Source organism: Cajanus cajan, chromosome 3 (assembly GCF_000230855.2).
Source record: "Cajanus cajan strain Asha chromosome 3, NIPB_CcT2T_4, whole genome shotgun sequence".
NCBI classification, from domain to species: domain Eukaryota; kingdom Viridiplantae; phylum Streptophyta; class Magnoliopsida; order Fabales; family Fabaceae; genus Cajanus; species Cajanus cajan.
The window spans coordinates 3,227,733-3,246,741 of record NC_138519.1 but is presented as its reverse complement, the minus strand read 5'-3'; the positions used below and the strand labels follow the sequence as shown (position 1 = coordinate 3,246,741).

The 19,009-nt window shown below is 28.6% G+C and overlaps 1 protein-coding gene across 6 annotated transcripts; it reads right to left on the bottom strand.

The window, feature by feature from the left end:
- Positions 1 to 345: 345 nt before the first annotated feature.
- On the bottom strand, positions 346 to 8,243 carry LOC109812516 (SKP1-like protein 21). 6 transcript variants are annotated; one of them, XM_029272006.2, is made up of 10 exons: positions 8,087 to 8,243; positions 6,316 to 6,655; positions 5,296 to 5,520; positions 4,986 to 5,177; positions 4,797 to 4,900; positions 3,400 to 3,478; positions 2,492 to 2,608; positions 2,193 to 2,353; positions 1,618 to 1,745; positions 346 to 632 (listed from the first exon to the last, which is right to left on the bottom strand). In XM_029272006.2, coding segments are annotated over exons 2-10 (1,044 nt in total). In that variant the 5' UTR covers positions 6,352 to 6,655; positions 8,087 to 8,243; the 3' UTR covers positions 346 to 630. The 6 variants fall into 6 exon arrangements, with proteins under 6 accessions (XP_029127839.1, XP_029127849.1, XP_082926322.1 ...); XM_029272016.2 differs by having other exon boundaries at positions 1,675 to 1,745; XM_083070196.1 differs by having other exon boundaries at positions 2,193 to 2,330; positions 2,492 to 2,595.
- Between the last annotated feature and the right edge of the window lie 10,766 nt (positions 8,244 to 19,009).

The window sequence follows — 19,009 nt, the reverse complement described above, 5'->3', positions numbered from 1 at the left end:
TTTTTTAGGAAAATTTAAAATTCTACTATTTTAAGGAATTTCACAAATACTTAAATTTCAAATTCTTTATAAATTCTCCATCCAAACAAAGTATTTTACCTCAAAAAATTTGAAATTCTTCAAATAAATAAATTATTCCATTTAAATTCCCTATCCAAACACACTATAAAATTATATACAAATATATCATATTCTAAGACCAACTTATAAAGTTCGACCATTTAATTTTATTCCTTATCGACATCGCTAAGCCCATCCTGTCATAAGCTCTATAAACCGAATTTCAGGCAAGTGAATTTTACTCGCAACACAATGAAGATTAATCCTTATCCCACACCAAATGTCTAAACAAAAAAATCAATGTATTTCATACAAATAAAAATGCAAAATTGTAAAGACACAAAAATAAAGTTAAACTATTCAATACAAGAGTTTTTTTTATTTGACCTAAAGGTACAAGAGTCACCAAAATAAAATTAAGCACCAAAAATGAACTGCAAAGAATAGAATAAAAAAATATATATATAAAAAAAGAAAAACAACTGACATGCAAAACTTTTCTTGCGCTTGCCAGCATCTCTCAAAATTGTTGAAGCATCAGATAAGGATTCATTTCCATTCTAAGTCCAGTCCTGAAGATAGAAAGAGAGATTTAGTGAGTTGTGGATAACACTACCAAAAGCTGAGATGGGAACGAATTCAAAGCATATTATCCTAAAAAGTGTTTTATTACTAAGGAGACTGCTAACTAGTTTCCTCAGGACATTGGATAAAGAATCATAAGTGAAAATGTTTTATAAGAAATTGCAATATTTCATGTTATCAATGCATCCCTACCATGAAGCATATCCTATCAATTTCTTTAAAATCTTATAAGCACTAGTTTGCAAGACCCTATTACTAAATCACACAAAAACTAAATGAATTCAAGCACAATACGTATAAATAGAAAACAGAGAGAAATTACTAAATTAAAAATTAAGAATAAAAATCTCTGGCAACAATAGCACATCATGGTTTATAAATTGATAGGATATGGCACGACACAATTGTGACCCTGCATAGCAGGATTAGCATCGTGGAGCCCACAATTAGGCCCAACTCGGCAATTGGCACAAAACCCTAATCTAAGAAACCCAAAATACAAGACTAAAAATATACATTCAACATACATGATTTATATACATAAAAATGAACCATAGGTGTGCCTCAAGATAAGGCCCAAGTAAACAGAAGCTTGGGCCCACCATCCTCTGAATTGGCCCACTCTTCATGCATCCTCCTAGTCATAACTCTAGTCATGGGTCCCTTAGCTAGGCCTTTTCCATCAAGAATATATAACACGAAAACAAATATTTGAAAACAATGAAACTATAAAACTGAAATCATGATAATGCATAAGATGCAAAAAGGAACAAGAGTAAAATTCAAATGGAAAGAGAAATACAGAATCGACAACCCAAAATAGATACTATCAACCAAGTTTCTGAGTAATACTAAATAAAAGTGGAGACAGGGAAAAGAAAAGAAAATGTTTTATCACAAATTATGTTTAAAGTTCAGCTAGAAAGCATATGATGGAAAAGGGAAAATACTGTAATACTAGAGAAAACATACAAGCATGTCGCCTTAGAAAACCATCTGTATTAAAAAGCAGTGTCTTCCGGTCTTGACCTGAAGATAACAGTTCTTGCATTCTTTCTGGCCAGTCAGAATTTAATCTGCGGGCAAAATCTTCCACTTCCCTGCATCAAAAGGTACCATGCAAATAAAATTATAGTGTGCATCATACCATCATCTTAAAATCACTCTGGGTAACTACCACGCAAACATCTCTTTATATCAAAGTGATATCTTTGTTTACCCAAAATGAACTGGTAACAAAAATGATGGGAAATAAATAGAGTGTCATGAACATTGCCACTAGACTTAAGTGTGCAGAAATCATAGGTTCCATTGCTTGAAAACCCAAAAAAGTTGACAATAGAGTTCAATCATTTTGGTGACTTGTCCTCTGCATATGCAATAGGCTTATAAGATTTATTCAGCAATGCAGCAGACTAGGCAGCAAAAAACACTAGTGACTTGCAAGAGCAAATGTGCTAAAGATGATATCAGCCATAAAAGAAAAATACAAAAGAAGATTTTAAAAACAATACAGTATAAAGCATCAAGTCAGAAAATAACCCCACCTGTCAATTTTTTCCTTTAACGCAGGATCAATCCCATCATATATATCACCATCATCAGACTTAGGAGTAGAAGTGCCATCTTCTGCGTAGTGTAAATATGAGGACTCGCTAATTCTCTCAGCTTCAGAACTTTGGTGTCTGATATCATGACCATTTACCTCCTATTAATAATAATAATAAATAAATAAAAGCAATAAGCACTTTAGCATTTTGGTGATAAGAACATAACCATTTAAAACTGAGATAGTGCCAAATGATTTTATAATGTATGTGTTATACAGCAGAACATTTAAAACAACCTTCTTGTCCAGTTCAGATGTCTCCTTCGAAGAAGAGTTCTTCTGTTGCTCTTTTTTCCTACGGTTCTTCTTTTTATTTTTTGAAGTTTTAACTCCCTTTGGTTCTGCAACAAAATTCTTCACCTCCAGTTAGATATTCAAAACGGGAACAGAAGAAAAATATAAAGAGCTATAGTTCTCAAAAAATCTTCTATAAAAGCAGCTAAATATATTTCAAAAAGCAATTAGTACTGCCACAAACCCCAGAAATCATATCAAAATTATTGTTCTAAATGATGCAACGAAAATAAGAACACAGTCACAACATTAATGAAATTTGGTACTGATAAATTAAAAAATACATCTATGAAGAATTAAGCTAATTCTCTCTGTGAATAACCTTATTTATTTGTTTTTCTAATTAAAATCATTTCAAAACGTTATAATTAGGATACTTCACCACAATTTCATAATCTTACGAAGTCAAATTTCGCATGCATGTTTTCAAGTATTCCTCATCAATTTACATGAAATTTAGTTAAAGGGTAAAATGCTTGTATATGGAAAAGGAGACAGATTTTAGCACTCTCCTAGCAAATACTACTTCATCTTGGCTGTCATATACCATGTTGGAGACTAGCGACAATTTATCATCTAAAAATGCTGCCTCTAATATTCTCAAATTTAGTGTCATCATCTTTACCTACAGACACCCATACTGGACAGTTATATGTGCATCCTAACATTTGGAATTACATTTTCAACAAGTCAATTTGTAAGCTCATCTAATGGTTCAGAAGATATTTCATATGGGAGTAACATTAAAAAGAAAGTCATCACCAATTAGGAAGATAAGTACACATTTGATCAATCTATAGATAGAAAAACTTGAAGTACAAAGAAAAGGAGGACAAATATGTTCAACTTACCTCCTTCATTTCCATTAATAAAAGACAAAAGGTCATCAACTGAACGTTCATCCACATGCTCTTCTTCAACTTCAATATTCTGAAACATGCAAACAGCTCGACTCTTATTTAAGTCAAAACTTATCTACAATTTAGCAATACAAAATGAAGCAAGAACACATCAACACCAGTGTTGAACAGTTGGTGGTGCATCTTTCAAATAGAAGCAACAGATGAGATGTTACTCATCTTTCACAGCTTAAGAAGAATCAAAAACTTTGTGCGACTGTGCAGTCTATGCTACTACCCCCTTTATGGATTGGTTTCAAGAGTAACTTCAATATTTTTACATTTTGAGATTTCATGGCACAGTACTAGGTTTTGGCCAAGATTAGGCATTGCATGACTATTCATAAATTCAAATAAATTTTATAAAGAGAATAATATTTTTCTCATAATTAATAATTGTGAATATTCTATTATGATAAATAGCACAAAGCTAAAGAGATAATAATTTTAAAATTGAGACAAAAATTATAGAAATAAATAATTAAAATCAAAATACATCACATTTATTGATAGAGTATCAAAATTTAAAAATGAAATTAAAATTAAAATTGATTAAGATTACAATGATCTTAAAATTCAATTTATCTAAAAACTAAATATATCTTCGATTTAATACTATGCATTAAGATTGAAAGTTAAAATCAAATCAAATTTGAAAATAAAATTAAGAAATAGTATTTGATATGAATAAAAATTAACCAAAACATTAAAATTGAATGTTCAATGCAAGAGAAAACACATTCCTTGCATTGATGTTTAAAACTAGTTTTAGGTCCCTATAGTTTATTAAATTTTGGTTATGGTCCTTGCTACTACCGATATGCCAAAACACCTGCCCTACATGATACAACCATTTGGATCAATATTTGATAAAGTGGAGGGACTAGAACCTAAACATAATAAAGTTATAGGGACAAAAATAGAAAACAAAATAAAACTACAAGGACCAAAATCTAAACTTGTAAAAGTAAAACTATAAGTATCAAAAACCAAACTTTTAAAAATACAAGGATCAAATTCAAAATCAAGGTAATGATGTAATGTAACTAAAAATTTATTTCAACCATAAACTTTCCCTTCATATTTATGAATCTATTCTTTTATCAAAATAAATTTACATTTTCTACAATCCAACATTGTTGCCTTGATTAAAAAATGGTGAAACTATGCAATCTGCCACAACTATGGAAGCTAACGCAATACACCATTGACAACACTAATCTGCACAGTTTTCATCAATAAAAGTTCATACAGAAATACCTATTTAAGGAATAAGGACAACAATTAACAGTGTGACATACAAAACATGCTGAAGTTAAAGTAAGAAACATTTTGGTGGCACCTTTAACCTTTCACGCTCTTTTAGTTCTTTTCTCTTTTTGGCATACAAACGGTTCAAAAGCCTGATCCTTGGGTCGGCAGTTATATTTCTCAAGGGCTCCAACTTTTCTTCCTGATCAAAGGAATGTGTGAGAAATGAAAATAGAAAGTCCAAGAAAATATAATTGGCACACAGAGTTCTCACAAGCACCAGACACCTCTGTAAGATCATCGGGCAAATGAAATATATCACGTATCTCCTCTGGTGATTTCCCTTCGATTATTCGAGCAAGTGCACGACTGGTAAGATCAACCAATGGTTTTAACTGAAGGCTGTCTGCAGCAGATGTCAACTCACAAAGCCTCTCTGTGTCTATCCTAACGAATTTCTCATCATAAGACTTGCGTTCCTATATTAAAGAATAACCCTCAAGTCAAATACTCTCAAATTTATTGTTCATACTTGGATCGTCTAGTCAAGTATAAAGATAATAACAATGCTATAGCATTAAAAAAAAACAGTAGAACCTTGTTTGAGCGGCCTGGCACTTGATGAAATCGACAATAATCAAGAATTAAGCTCAACATGGCAGGACTGACTTGTTGAGGAAGGCATATTGCACAATTCTTAGAAGATCCCATGCCTTTTTGTATTATTTCTTGACATATCAGGGGGCAAAACATTGCAATTTCTTGTTCCACTTGTTGGATTGAATCATCTGAAGTTTGAAGCCAAACATAAGGCTTCATCATCTGAAAATATGACAAGTACCAGAATAGTTTCAGTTTCAATGTAAGAAAGTGACCAATGCAAGGTCTTGTCTCAGGCAGGGAAGCTTTGATAGATTAAAAAACAATTTTAATATTCTCAGACAAGTACACAACTAAATATAAAAAAAAAAATATAAAAAAAAATCATAGAAAAATTGGAAACACAAAAGCTGTTAAAGAGGCTACCAGTCTACACTAAGTTAATATATTTGTGTGTGACAAAAAGAGAGATTCACCCCTGAAACTCCCGTCATTTATTTGATGGGTTGTGTGTGCACACACTGTCAATTTTGAATCCATGTCCCCTCCCAACTCCATCCTCAAGAGATTGAGGAGAAAACCAGACCAGAGTCATTTCAATGCTAAACCAACTCATTTAAAACCCAAAAGACTCAAAGAAACATTGTATTCACACAATCACGATTCACATCAAATAAACATGTAGTTTCAAATGCAACATTCCAGGGGAGTTGAGACTCAACTGTGGAGAAAAAAATGGCACTAAACCTATAAAGAGGCACATATGCATTGTGGTTCACAATGAAAACTAAACCTATTGAAATTATTGAATATACGGTCATTTCAATAATGTATCAAATGTCAAATATTACAGGCAATGGATTAACAAACCGTACAGAAGAGGATACATAGTTGATCAATAAAGGTCAAAGAAATAATTTAACCATTACTGCCGAAAGCTAAAAGAAGCAGAATAACTCATGAAATATGGAGCTACAAAGAAAAAATATATATAATCACTACACAAAGATAGCATACCTCGGGTTTAATAACTGCCATGTCAATTTCTGACATCTGGACAGCAATTTGAAAAGCAAAATACAGGGATACTGGAAGTTTCTTTATGGTACAAGGAATTCCTGATTTAAAATTTTGAACTTCAAATCCAAACAACCACTTAATATGTCCACCTGTCAAAGGACTTCTGCAATCAGGATGATGTTACTCGAGCAACATTACTCAAACACACAAGGTCCATGGGAGAATTTGTAGTGTTACACAGATCTCTCTATCACTATTTCAACAAGTAAAATAGGCAAGAACTTGTCAAATAGCAGAATGAAGAATGATTTGGCACCTCTCAAATTCAAAACAAATGCTGCAAAGTTAAGGATAAGAAATCAATAAATGCAGCAGAGGACAATATAGAAATACAGGGCAGACAAATATATACTACTCCAAAATTATGGATGGCCAAAACATAAAACAAGCATGTTATATTTGTTAAAGGGTACAACAAAGCAATGAAAATAGCAAGTTTTCTCCAACTTAATTTTCTACTTAAAATTTTGTGATCAAAGATTTCCAACACCATGGCTTTGTGCAGACACACCAAATGCATAGAAAACATATTTTTTCAATATACCTTATTCATAAACTTGTAAAAGTGTAGCTTAATGCATTACGTAATTCTTCCTAACAAGTATTTTCTAAGATGTCTGTTTTAGTCAAGCTCTAGTACTGATTTCTATGGACAATTGAACAATTGGAACTAATGGGCCATCATCACTTCAGCCTCCTACATTCAACATTTCCTGCCAAAAACTAGGGTGTGGGAACCATCATTGCTGCACCTTCATACATTTAACCTTTCCTGCCAAAAACTAGGGCATGATAGCCCTCTTTTTTATTGGTGTGGTTTTCAACAATCAAACAAATATTAAATTAGAAGCTATTTAGATCTATCTACACCTGAACTATTGTAGGAACTTTCAGAGTATTATGACCAAAAAACTCATAAATTGAACTTCGACACCAAACAGCATTATCTAATATACAGTTACCACACATTAGCAACTACTCAACTAGCAAGGCTCAGTGTAGCATTTTGCATCAATAGCCAACAAGCAGCTTCTCAAGTAAGGTTTTCACCTTTCGGCTCCAGCAAACTACTTAAAGTTAAATGGCTATTGCTTGCTTTAAGAGTTCAACAAATCTTAGATTAAAATCACTAGCTTTTCTTTCCCTTATCATTTACCAATAACCCCAATTCACTGATGATACTCACAAGTACCAAACAAGCTTTAATTCTTACTTGGCTAGCATTATCCAACTATATTATTTTAAATTCACACCCAACATAAAAAGAAAAAGTCACGAATCAGCAGATAATTCAAATTTTTTTTCTATTAATTTTTTTTTAAAGAGAACTTACTAACCTAAAAATTGAGTGTTTTTATCATTATTTTTCCATGGAAATCAGAAAACACAATTATATTTTTTGGAGGAGAGAAGGACATCCCATCAAACAATAGTACCACAATTAGGCACACGCACTCCTATGCTCATTTTTTAAGTGATAAAGAGTTAAACTTTATCATTTCTGCAGCCTCGTAAATATCACACAGATTTCACAGCTAAACAATAAATTAAAGAAATAACAACAAAACAACATAGATAGAATGCAAGCATGTTTTATAGTGTGAAAAAACACATTTTCAAGACAACCCACAATTCTTCAACACGAACTCAGCGGAATGAAACAAAAATGAATGATTCAAATCAAATGTAACAATGAATCCGTGTGTACCTTAGAAATGGATTTGCAGAGTGACAAAACGAAAGGGGATAGAGAGAGGGAGAAAATGGGAGTTAGAAATTTTTTGTGACAGAGAAATTTTTCACTTTAGTGGTTTGTAGTTGGAATCGTTGTCAATGTCAATGGCAAAGTGAATAATACGAACGGTAGGAGCAGCAAACGACGCCGTTTCGCAAGTAAACCCGATTACAGATTAGGTTTGGTTTTGGTATGTTAGGTTGAGGCCCATGCCTACGAGAAGTAAAAGGGCCTTGGGCCTTTGGGCAGGATTGGAGGCCATGGAATATGAAAATATTGAAATAAATAAATAAAAACAACAACAACAATGAGAATGGGGAAGGGGATTATTTTTCATTAGTAGAATATTTCATAAGAATTTTTCTTGATATTTAACTTAATTCTTTAATTTATCATTATTTAAAAATTCTTTTTTTCACTACTTTGTAACCTCTAGACTTCAATGAGATGGTAGTTGTAGTCGATCAAAGATATCTTTTTAGGATTGGTTGATGGGAGCATAAATTTTTTTATCAAAAAGAAAACTGATAGGTCATAAAGGAAATAATATTTTTGAAATTGAAATAGAGAATGGTGACATGGTGAAGGCAAAGTGTTGCATTGATAAAAACACTATAAGAATTGTGGTTAATGTAGAAAGATGTGATTATTGAGTTATTGGAAAAAAAATTGGTTTTCTTAACATGATAAATCAATTGAAGACCAATTGGATGCATACACATGTGGAATGGATATGGTTGACATGTGCAATGGCCTCTTTATGGCAATTTTTTACTTGATAAGAATTAAAGAAAGTTTATTTGGAGGAGTGTTCTAGATGATATTTGACTACTATCTTGCATTTAGATCATCATTGTTGAATCTCAAACCATCAAACATGAAGATTAATAGTATACTAATTTGGATAAGGCTCCTATGTTTAAATTTAGAGTATTAAGATGAGAGTGTTCTACAAACTCTAGGTTAGATGATGGAGAGGCTTGTAATAGTTGATGCTACAACCTTAGACGTCACAATGAAAGTTTGTCTAGAAAACATTGGGATGGGTTTGGTTTCACAATTGTTGGCTCAATGTCGAGTATGGAGACTTTCATCTAATTTGCAAGCATTGGAGCCTTTATGGACTTATTATTAGAAATAGCTTGAAATGGAAAAACGAAGAAGTGGGGCCACCAAATAGACTCAAGTAGTGATGATGAAAAGACATTGAAATCAAGGGAAGGAAATTAGTATGCAATCCCTATCTCCATGCAAGTCAATCACATGAATCAATAATGACTTGTACAAGGATTGGTTAGTGGTAGCAAAAGGGAAAAGGTACGGAAAATAAATATAAAGTAAAAGAAAGGGCATTGATTTTAGAGTGAATGGATGTAGGAAGTAGGAACCCATGACAATCAAAAGTCAATGAAAATATGTTTCAAACATTAAAATGGTCAAAATAAAGAGAGGATTTAGTGAATAATATAGCAAAAAGTTAGGCATTCAATTTTTTTTTTTTTTAAGTAAACCAAGATATTTTCTAACCAAAACCTATAAATTAATCCTTCGAGATATTAAGATCCATGTAAAAGTTAGTAATAAGGTAAGACAAGGTAAATAGGAGTATTTTGACTAAATCTCTGACTAATTGGTCCCACATGAATGTCCCTTTGTGATTGAAAATCCCTTATGGTCAAAATGCAAATACATTAGATAACCTTAAGGGCCATGAAGCTCAACCTTTAGTTGGATGAGTCTACCCTACCATGGATTGTTTAGTGGATTCATTTTTGTGCATGATAGGAGAAAAGGTACCAATTGCATTTATGCAACACTATTTATTCAATTTTTCTTGAACATAGAGACGTCAACCTGGCCCTCCGAGCCCTATCCCAAGTCTATTGAACCAAGTAATAAAACCAAGTCAAGTCATATTGACCCAAATTTCTTAGAAGCTACAAATTTGTTGGCCAAATTTGTGGTTTATTTATTTTTATATTTTTTTTACTAAATTTACTTTGATTTTACAAAAAAAAAAATATTTTATAATACTATTAAATCAAATACGTTTGATTGCATTCAATTTTTTGTATTTGACCAAATTAAATTGGTTTTACTTAAATTTTAAGAACTATATTAACCTTATTTATGAATTGTTTGAGTCAATCTATTAGATTGGATTCACCTTTTAAAACATTGGATTGTTAGTTTGAGGATAAAAGGTTTCGAGGATTTATAGAGGACACATGGAGGGAACTTGCCATACAAGGAAGGGGAGGGTATGTATTGAATGAAAAGTTTAAGGGAATGAAAAAATAAACTAATAATATAGAAAAAAAAAGGAATTTGGTGATGTTCTAAGAAAGTATCAACAAATAGTGCAACACATGAATGATCTAGATAAGAGAGCAAAAAATGGAGATTTTGAGGAGGATGAGTTGAATTCAAGGAGATTGTTACAAGAAGAGTTTTGGAAGATGGTCACTTATAATGAGTCTTTGTTTACACAAAAGAAAAAATTGAAATGGTTTGAGGAGGGTGATTATAACACTAAATATTTCCATAATCTCATTAATTGTAAATGAAGGAAAAATATGGTAAGAGGTCTTGATATTGAAGGAAGGTGGGTTGATGATCCGAATAGAGTTAAAGAAGAGGTGAAACAATTCTTTGAAGTAAGATTTAGTGAAGATAGTTAGGAAAGACCTAAATTGGAGAGGGTTGATTTTAAGAAAATTACATAAGAGGAAAGAGAAAGACTAGAAGACAAATTCCAAGAAAAGGAGATTAAGGAAGTCATATGATATTTTACTACTTCTATAATATTTTTCCTAAACTATCCTTATTATAAATGCCAAAAAAATGTAATGCAACTAAAAGATCATACATTAAAATAGAGATATTTTAGAGAAAGTATCATTGAATGAGGAAAAAAATATTTAATTTTTTTTTTATATTTAAGAACAAAAAATATGTGGTTTTTTTTTCTTATAATAGAGAATAGGGAAATTATATGTTAAAGATATTGGGGGTTATGTTTGATTAACTTAATGCTTACATTTATACCTCTTTTCTTTTTCTCATTCTTTAAGGTGCCAAGAGGAGTTGTGATGGAGCACCATCCTTGGAGCTTTATGTGGGACCCATCACTATGTCTATGGCTAGGAGATTGGAAGAGGATAGGGGAGCTAACACCCTTAGAGACATGTTTCTTATGGCTATTAATCATTCTCCTAAGCCTTGTTAGCATTAAATTTATTATTCTTATTTTACCCTTATCTTTAATTTCCTATTTTACCCTTGTATTTTAGGGTGTCTTAGTCATAAGATTTATTTTTACTTGTATTTCCTATTTTACCCTTGTATTATGGGGTGCCTTAGATTATAGGATTTCATTTTATACCTAGGGTATTTTATTAAGGTTGGAAACTAGGCCTAGACATGTTTTTTGGTGGCATTGAATTTATTTTTGGACTTGGCAAGGCTTGGGCCCAAGTGGAGGGCACCTAGGTTGCATGGTCTTATCATGCACCTAGGTTTCATCCTTTCCTCCATCAAAGACGTCAATCTTGAAGAACTTGATCCAAGGAGTCAAGGCTTCCTTCACATTGGTCATCATCTCTCCACCAATGCTAGTAAGGATGTCATCAAAATGTTAAATAAATAGTCTCCATTCAAAGTAACTTCCCATAGGGGAGTGAGTAAAGAAGAAATAAAGTTAAGTGAGTAAGTTGGGATAAGATTTCTTGTCCAAGAAGTGAAGGAGGTCTAGCGGTAAAAATATTAGTTTGTTTACCATGATAATTCTAGAAAAATAGAGATGACAAATGCATCAAAGTATGAATAATTTTTGGAGGGAAAGTACTAGAATCAAAATATGGTGGTAAGAGAGGATTGATGAGAGAAAATGAAGATAGGACATGATCCATTTGGTGGAGAGATTTAAGAATTGTTTATGGGGATCAATGAATAAAACTGGTGTGATCAAATGATGGTTTGGAAAGATTAAATTTTTGATAGATAAATGGTTGGAGGAAGAAAATATGGCAACAACATATCTTAGATTGTTTTTAAATCTTGAACAAAAATTTGATGAGATTGATAAGATGGGATGATGGGAAAAGGGGGTTTGGTATGGGATTTGAAAAAAGAAAATGTATGGATTTTGTTGTTGAATTTTGATCGTACATTTACCTTGAGCTCAGCTTATAAGGCATTGTACAAAGAAGTTGTGGGGAGTCAAGAAGATCAATTGTTAAAATTAGTGAAGACTATGAAAATCCTCCAAAAGTGACATTTTTTAATTTTGGAGAATATTCCTAAATAGAATGCCCACAAAGGATAATTTAAGAAGAAAAATTAATTTGGATGTTACTAAAATATTTTGCCCTTTTTGTCAAGACAAAGAAGAAATGACTCCGCATATACTTTTCTCTTATGAAAAAGCCTTTGCAATATGAATGGTTTGTTACTATTGACTAAATGAAAATTGCATTGTTGCATTAACCAAAAACCCACTTCTAACCGCATATGTTAAAGTCAAGTTCAAAAGTCTACATTGATAGATGGAGAGTTATATGGTGTGGTGTGATATGGTGTTTATGGCTATATAAGAATAAATGTATATTTAAAATAGGAGTGTTTGATAGAGAAAAAATATTGGATAAAGTTCTTTATTATACTTGGACGTTGATGAAAGACCTAACAAAAAATATGGACCATGCATTCTTAATTTGGGTTATGAATACAAGGGTGCGCTTGAAGGATTGTTGAATGAAAGGACGATATAGATGAATTACGAATGAAAAAAATATATCATGTGAGACTCTATGAATGAAGAGCATGATGTGATAAGAAAAACCTTTCATGAATGCTACATTGTGAAATTTTTAGTATTATTATGGGCAAGAATGTTATCAAAGTGATACAATATATGAGTACTTATTTTTTTAGAGCTTTAGTAACTTTGTATTTATATTACTTACGAATGCTATAAATATAAATGAATGAAGACTTTATATTTGTACATAGTTATATATGCTATTTGTAAAAGGTTTTTAGTAGCCTTTTGTACCATATAGAAATACAAGTGTTTTTTGCCGATAAAAAGATTGAATTCATTTTTTCATCTTTATTTGTATTTTATACTCACAAATTTTTTTATCATGCTTTGTAACTTAAAAAAGTCTAAAATTTCTTCAAATGACCCTTAAACATTATTTTGAAGGATAATAAAATCTAACAATTATTTACCTTAATCACCTAAATACAATGATTTATGATTGTCAACTCATTTATTTTTGTAATCATCACCTGCTAGATGTTGTTCTTGTTAACTTAATTCACATTTGAAATTTCACTATATGTTATAACATTTTTTAAGTAGTTAGTCTCAAATTTAAATAATTGCTAATACTATAGCATTTAAAAAAATTGATCCCACGTAAAAAATAATTTAACAAACTGATTAGCAAGCAATCTTGTCAATCTTAACTAAATAGTTGCAATTGTTATGTAAATTATCATGAATGATACAAAGTAAACGTACGAAAGTGGATGTAGCTCCTTTTGAAGTTGCATGCGAAGAAGGGTTTGGGTGGTAGAAACAGAAAATATAATTTCCGATAAGCCCACCTAAAACATTGAAAACCTCTGAAAAGTTGGTATAGAGAAAGGACCACAAAGAATACGTGGTTAACTTGACTCCTATTACGTTCAAAGGTTAATTTTGAAGATTCATAAGATGAGATCGTTTTTTTTTCCTCGGTAAATATAAGATGAAATCATTGAAAGTTAAGTTCACAATAATTGCTTCACTATATTTAAATCATAATTATTAATTAAATATCTTTTTATTTATCTTTTTATTTTTATTTCCATCATTATATAAATATTTAATAATTCATCAAACTTATATATATATATATATATGAGTGTGAGAAGAGTTTAAACCACACTGATGTAATTCTTATTAAGTATTACACCGTTTAATAACTTTATATTAAATGTGAATTTTATAAATTAAACCATTAGTTTGAAAGTTCTTTACTCTTAAATCATATATATACAAAATTTTATATTAATCTAAAAGGATATGATACTTTATTCTTATAAAATAAAATTAACATAATATATACATTTTAAAATATAATAAAATATGAATATTTTGATTACTTTCAAGTTGTTTAAGTTTTACAAGATTTGATATAAATATATAAAGTGATAACTTCAATGATTAGATTTACAAAATTCACATTTAATATAAAATTATTGATCAGTATAATATTTATTAAAACTTATATCGATATTGTTAAACTCTCATATATATATATATATATAAAGTGTTACATAATTTTTCATCAAATTATAATGTTTCAAGCAAGATCACATTTAACAAAAGAAATTATTGATCTATTTTAAAAATAAATAAAAAAAAGTCTTAGATCATTTTTCATGCGTGAAAGATTAAAATAGCACTGTTAAAACTAAAGAAAAATTCTGCACATTCCGAAATATGTTTTGAAACATATTTCGAAACTTTCAAAAAATAATTTAAATTATAAAATATTAAATTAAATATTTATTTTATAATAAATTTATTAAAAAATATGAATATTTTATACATTTGAATGTTGATTCGGAACTTTTCTTCGGCCTAATTTTCAAAAGTAAAAGAGTAAAACATTGTCAACAAAAATAAAAGGTTAAGCATTAATTGAGTTTAGTGTCAGTTTAGAGTCAATTTTTATATCCTTTTATTCGGCCATTTAATTGGTCTAGTACGACTTACGTCACCCAAACTTGTTTTATGGCATCACTATCTGATTCTGATGGGATGTTTTTGCTTAATAATACATATATATAAATATATATATATATATATATATATATATATATATATATATATTAGGAGATTATAATAATATTAATATAAATTTTACCGAGTATTACGCTGCTCAATAACTTTATATACGTTTCAAAATATAAAAATATAAACACTTTGATTATCTTTAAATTTTTGTTCAATTTTAATAAAATTTGATATACACATATAAAGTGATGTGAACTTTCAATCTAATGATTGAATTTATAAAATTTACATTTAATATAAAGTTATTGAACGGTATAATATTCAGTAAAAGTTATACTAATCTTATTATAAATCTTCCTTCTATATATATATAGAGAGAATACACATTGATTTCTTATAAATACAGATAAAATATATGAAAAATACAAAATAGAAAATGTACTGGATAATTAAAATAACCCTTCGGTTTCCACATAAGCTGGGCACCTGATATGGCCTTGGCACGACCCGAGTACCTTTGAATAGGCCATGTAAGTCAAGCACCTACCCAAAAGCCATGAGAACCGAATACCCCCTTCAGTCAGTGCATAATCTGAAGCGGTATTTGGCCACAAGAAAGGTCGAATTGTTCCTAGTTATTGGAACCACATCACTCTAATCATGGTTAGATAGTAAGAATTCACGTTAGTCTATATTAAAATATAAGACTTAGGTTATTATTCTCTTAATCTAAAAGGTTCATCAGGTCTAAATACATTATTATAAATATAACATTGATGAGACAAAAGAGATATATGTGATCATTTAATACTATAATATTTATTATTCTGAGCCGAATACTCACTTGATTGTCAGAATGTTTTGCAAGTACTCTCCCCACCATTCAAAGTAAGGATTCAAACAGTTATTGCCTTAGAATTTTGAAGAAGACCAGGTGTTAAAGGAGAAGATTAGCAAGGAAGTGTTTATTATAGGAACAGAAAATATTTAAGAAATCATTTAACTATTAAGCATTTATTTTTCTAATAATAAAAAATTGGAATATCATATTTTTAGTTTTAAAAAATCTTAAAAGGTTAATTTAATTGGCAAAAAAAATATTTAATTATAATTTAAAAAAATTCATTAGTCATTACATCTAATATTATTAATTAAAGATATTTTTGTGTTTTTGAGAAAAATAAAAAATATCATTTTTTATATATTTAAGATTTTAACATGCGTGATGTAAAGGTTAAATGTTTATTATATATAACTAAAATTAAAAAAAAAAATAAGTTTATAAATAAATATTATATTTAAATATATAATTCATATTTAAAATTTGAATAAATAAATATTTTTAAATATAAAATTATATTTTAAATTTATGATAAATGATTTACATTGTACCACAAATTTTTTTTATTTATTGACAATTTATTTTAAAAATATTAAAATTTAATTCATAAATAATTTGATAAATAAAATCAAATTAGATATGAAGTTAAAATAATCCTAAAAACTCATTCATTGAAAAAAAAACTCTAAAAACACTTTACACAAAATTGTCTTTTATGTTTTATATATAGGAATTTTTTTAGTAACTATAATATTATATGAAGTATCTACTGTCGAAAGTAGTAACTAATCTCTTCTAGACTATGATCTTATACGAAGTGAATATTTTTCTCTCAACATAATTTATTTCATACTCAAGATAAAAATTTGAACTCTAAACAACTTAATTAAAAAACACAAACATTTACCACTTATGTCAATTAATGTTGATTTTATATATAAGAATTATCATTTATCACAAATTATTATATATAATAGTTTTGTTAACATTGATCATCCATAAAAAATTATAAAAAATGATTTTTTTAATTAGTTGTTAGTGTAAATAAAATTTATACTAACTATGCATATGTGTTAAACTCTAAAAAAATATTTTGTATATTATTAAACAAAACTAATTATAATCATTGAATGTATGAACCAATTAATGTGAAATTAATTTATTTTAATTAATAATTTTGAATTTAAGTATTGTATATGTATCTATATTAAATATTAATTTTGTTTCATATAAATTTTTTTAAAAATGATTTAAATTTGATATTACGAAATGAGGAAATCCTTGATTGTGTTTATAAAAATAATATATCTAGCAATATTTTGACACCAAAATATGAACGTAGAAAGCTATTATTAGATTAATGCATATTAAATGTGAGTGAAAAGGAATATATCGTTAAAATATAGTCAAAGAATGTTTTTCTTTACAAACAAAGCTAATAGATATTTATTACTTATAATATATTAAAAAAAAGCATCAAATATAAGAGGAAAAAAAACATATTTTCTGAAATTACTTTTTATTGGAACATGATATAAAAAAAGTAATTAAAATATAACATCAATTAAATGAGGAAAATAATTTGGAGATGATAGTATTATATATAGTAAAATTAATTGAAATTTGTTTGTAGTTTTTTTAGAAAGAGATTTACTTGTATTTAACAATAACAAACATGGTTTATTTTTATTTGAGACCCAAGCGAGTATACTATATATTTATACACTTTCTCCCACTTATTTATTTATTTATTAATTAATTTTTATCTTGATCCTGTTTGTTAGAACCAATTTAAAATGTCTTTTACATTATTTTTTTATATAAAAAATACTCTTAATTAAAATTAAGTATTTATTTATTTAAATAAGTAGACGGTAAAGTAAGAGTTCCAGTAATATTAAATGTAAATTAAAAAAAAATATAATTTTAAGATAAATAGTATTATAAATTAAAAGTTAAATTATATTTTTATCCTTTATCTTACTTTTTAGATTTATTTTAGTTCTTTATCTTCTAAAATGTTTACTTTAATCTTTTGTTTTTTAAATTTAGGTTAATTTAGTAATTTTTAATTTTTTTTAACTAATTCAATATTTGAATTTTGTTTCATAAAATTCACTTATATGAAAATTATTAAATGTAATTAAAATTTAAATCAAATATGTTATAAAATACATGAAAATTGAAATTTTCAAAAAATATTATTTTATTTTATTTTCTAGTTTTTCATGAGATATATTTTTCACATAATTTTACTTTGTTTAGAATTTTTTTATTCAAAAATTGATTATTTTTCATAGTTTTTATATAGGTGAATTTAATACTACAAATTTTACATTTTGAATCAGTCAAAAATTGATTCAAAATTATGTCGCGAAATTAAAAATATTTATTTTAAAAAAATAAATTGATTCAAATATAAAAAATAAATGATCAAAATAAATATTTTAATAAATAAAAGATCAAATTAATTCTTAAAAAATTAAAATAAAAGACAAAAAATACAATTTAACCTAAATTAAATTATCTAACTTCGTTAATCTAATAAATTATGCAGTTGCATCTTATAAAATAAATACGTACGTACGAGGGAAAATTATTTTTATCATTAAAATGTTGTAATAACCCAAGCTAATAGGTAAATTATTGTTGGGCGCTGCATCTACCAACAAGAAAAGTTAAGATTGTACAAGGAAATCAAACTTAATTGCCCCATCTAACTTTTAATGCACTTAATATCAATCTTAATCTTTTTTATTTATACTATAATACTTATTTTTATTTTCACATTCTATAATAAATAGTTAAAGATATAATAAAAAGACATATTTAATATTCATTTGATATTCTAAAATGACAATTAATATAAGGACTTTTTTTTTGTTCTAAACAATCAGTAATAACATAGGAAAGAAACTCGGAGAATACATTTCTAGATTATCACAACAAAGCGTTTGCTTATTTAATTTTTGAACCATACTAATTATGTATTAATTAATTACTCCACTGGTACCATTTTACAGCTACTGAAACCGAAAGCTATGCAAAATTGCAAATTCATTCCATTCCATTGGTATGAAAAGGCAGTGCATGCACATTCATATGTTTCCCACCTAGACCAGTTGTCTTAACTCTTACCATACTTTCATGTGCAATGACTTTTTGGAGTTAATTTCTTTTTTACCATATTTATTGCCAACAGGTGTCTATATATGCCAAGTAATTGTTTGAATTGATTAGAATTTAATAATAGTATCTAACT

What these genes read in the sequence shown, in the direction of transcription:
- LOC109812516 (XM_029272006.2), bottom strand. Translation starts at nt 6,351, where the DNA reads ATGTCAGAAATTGACATGGCAGTTATTAAACCCGAG. An exon ending in TGGCAGTTATTAAACCCGAG is followed by an intron (nt 5,521 to 6,315) that starts GTATGCTATCTT and finishes TCATATTTTCAG; the next exon opens with ATGATGAAGCCTTATGTTTG. An exon ending in CATCTGAACTGGACAAGAAG is followed by an intron (nt 2,354 to 2,491) that starts GTTGTTTTAAAT and finishes TATTATTAATAG; the next exon opens with GAGGTAAATGGTCATGATAT.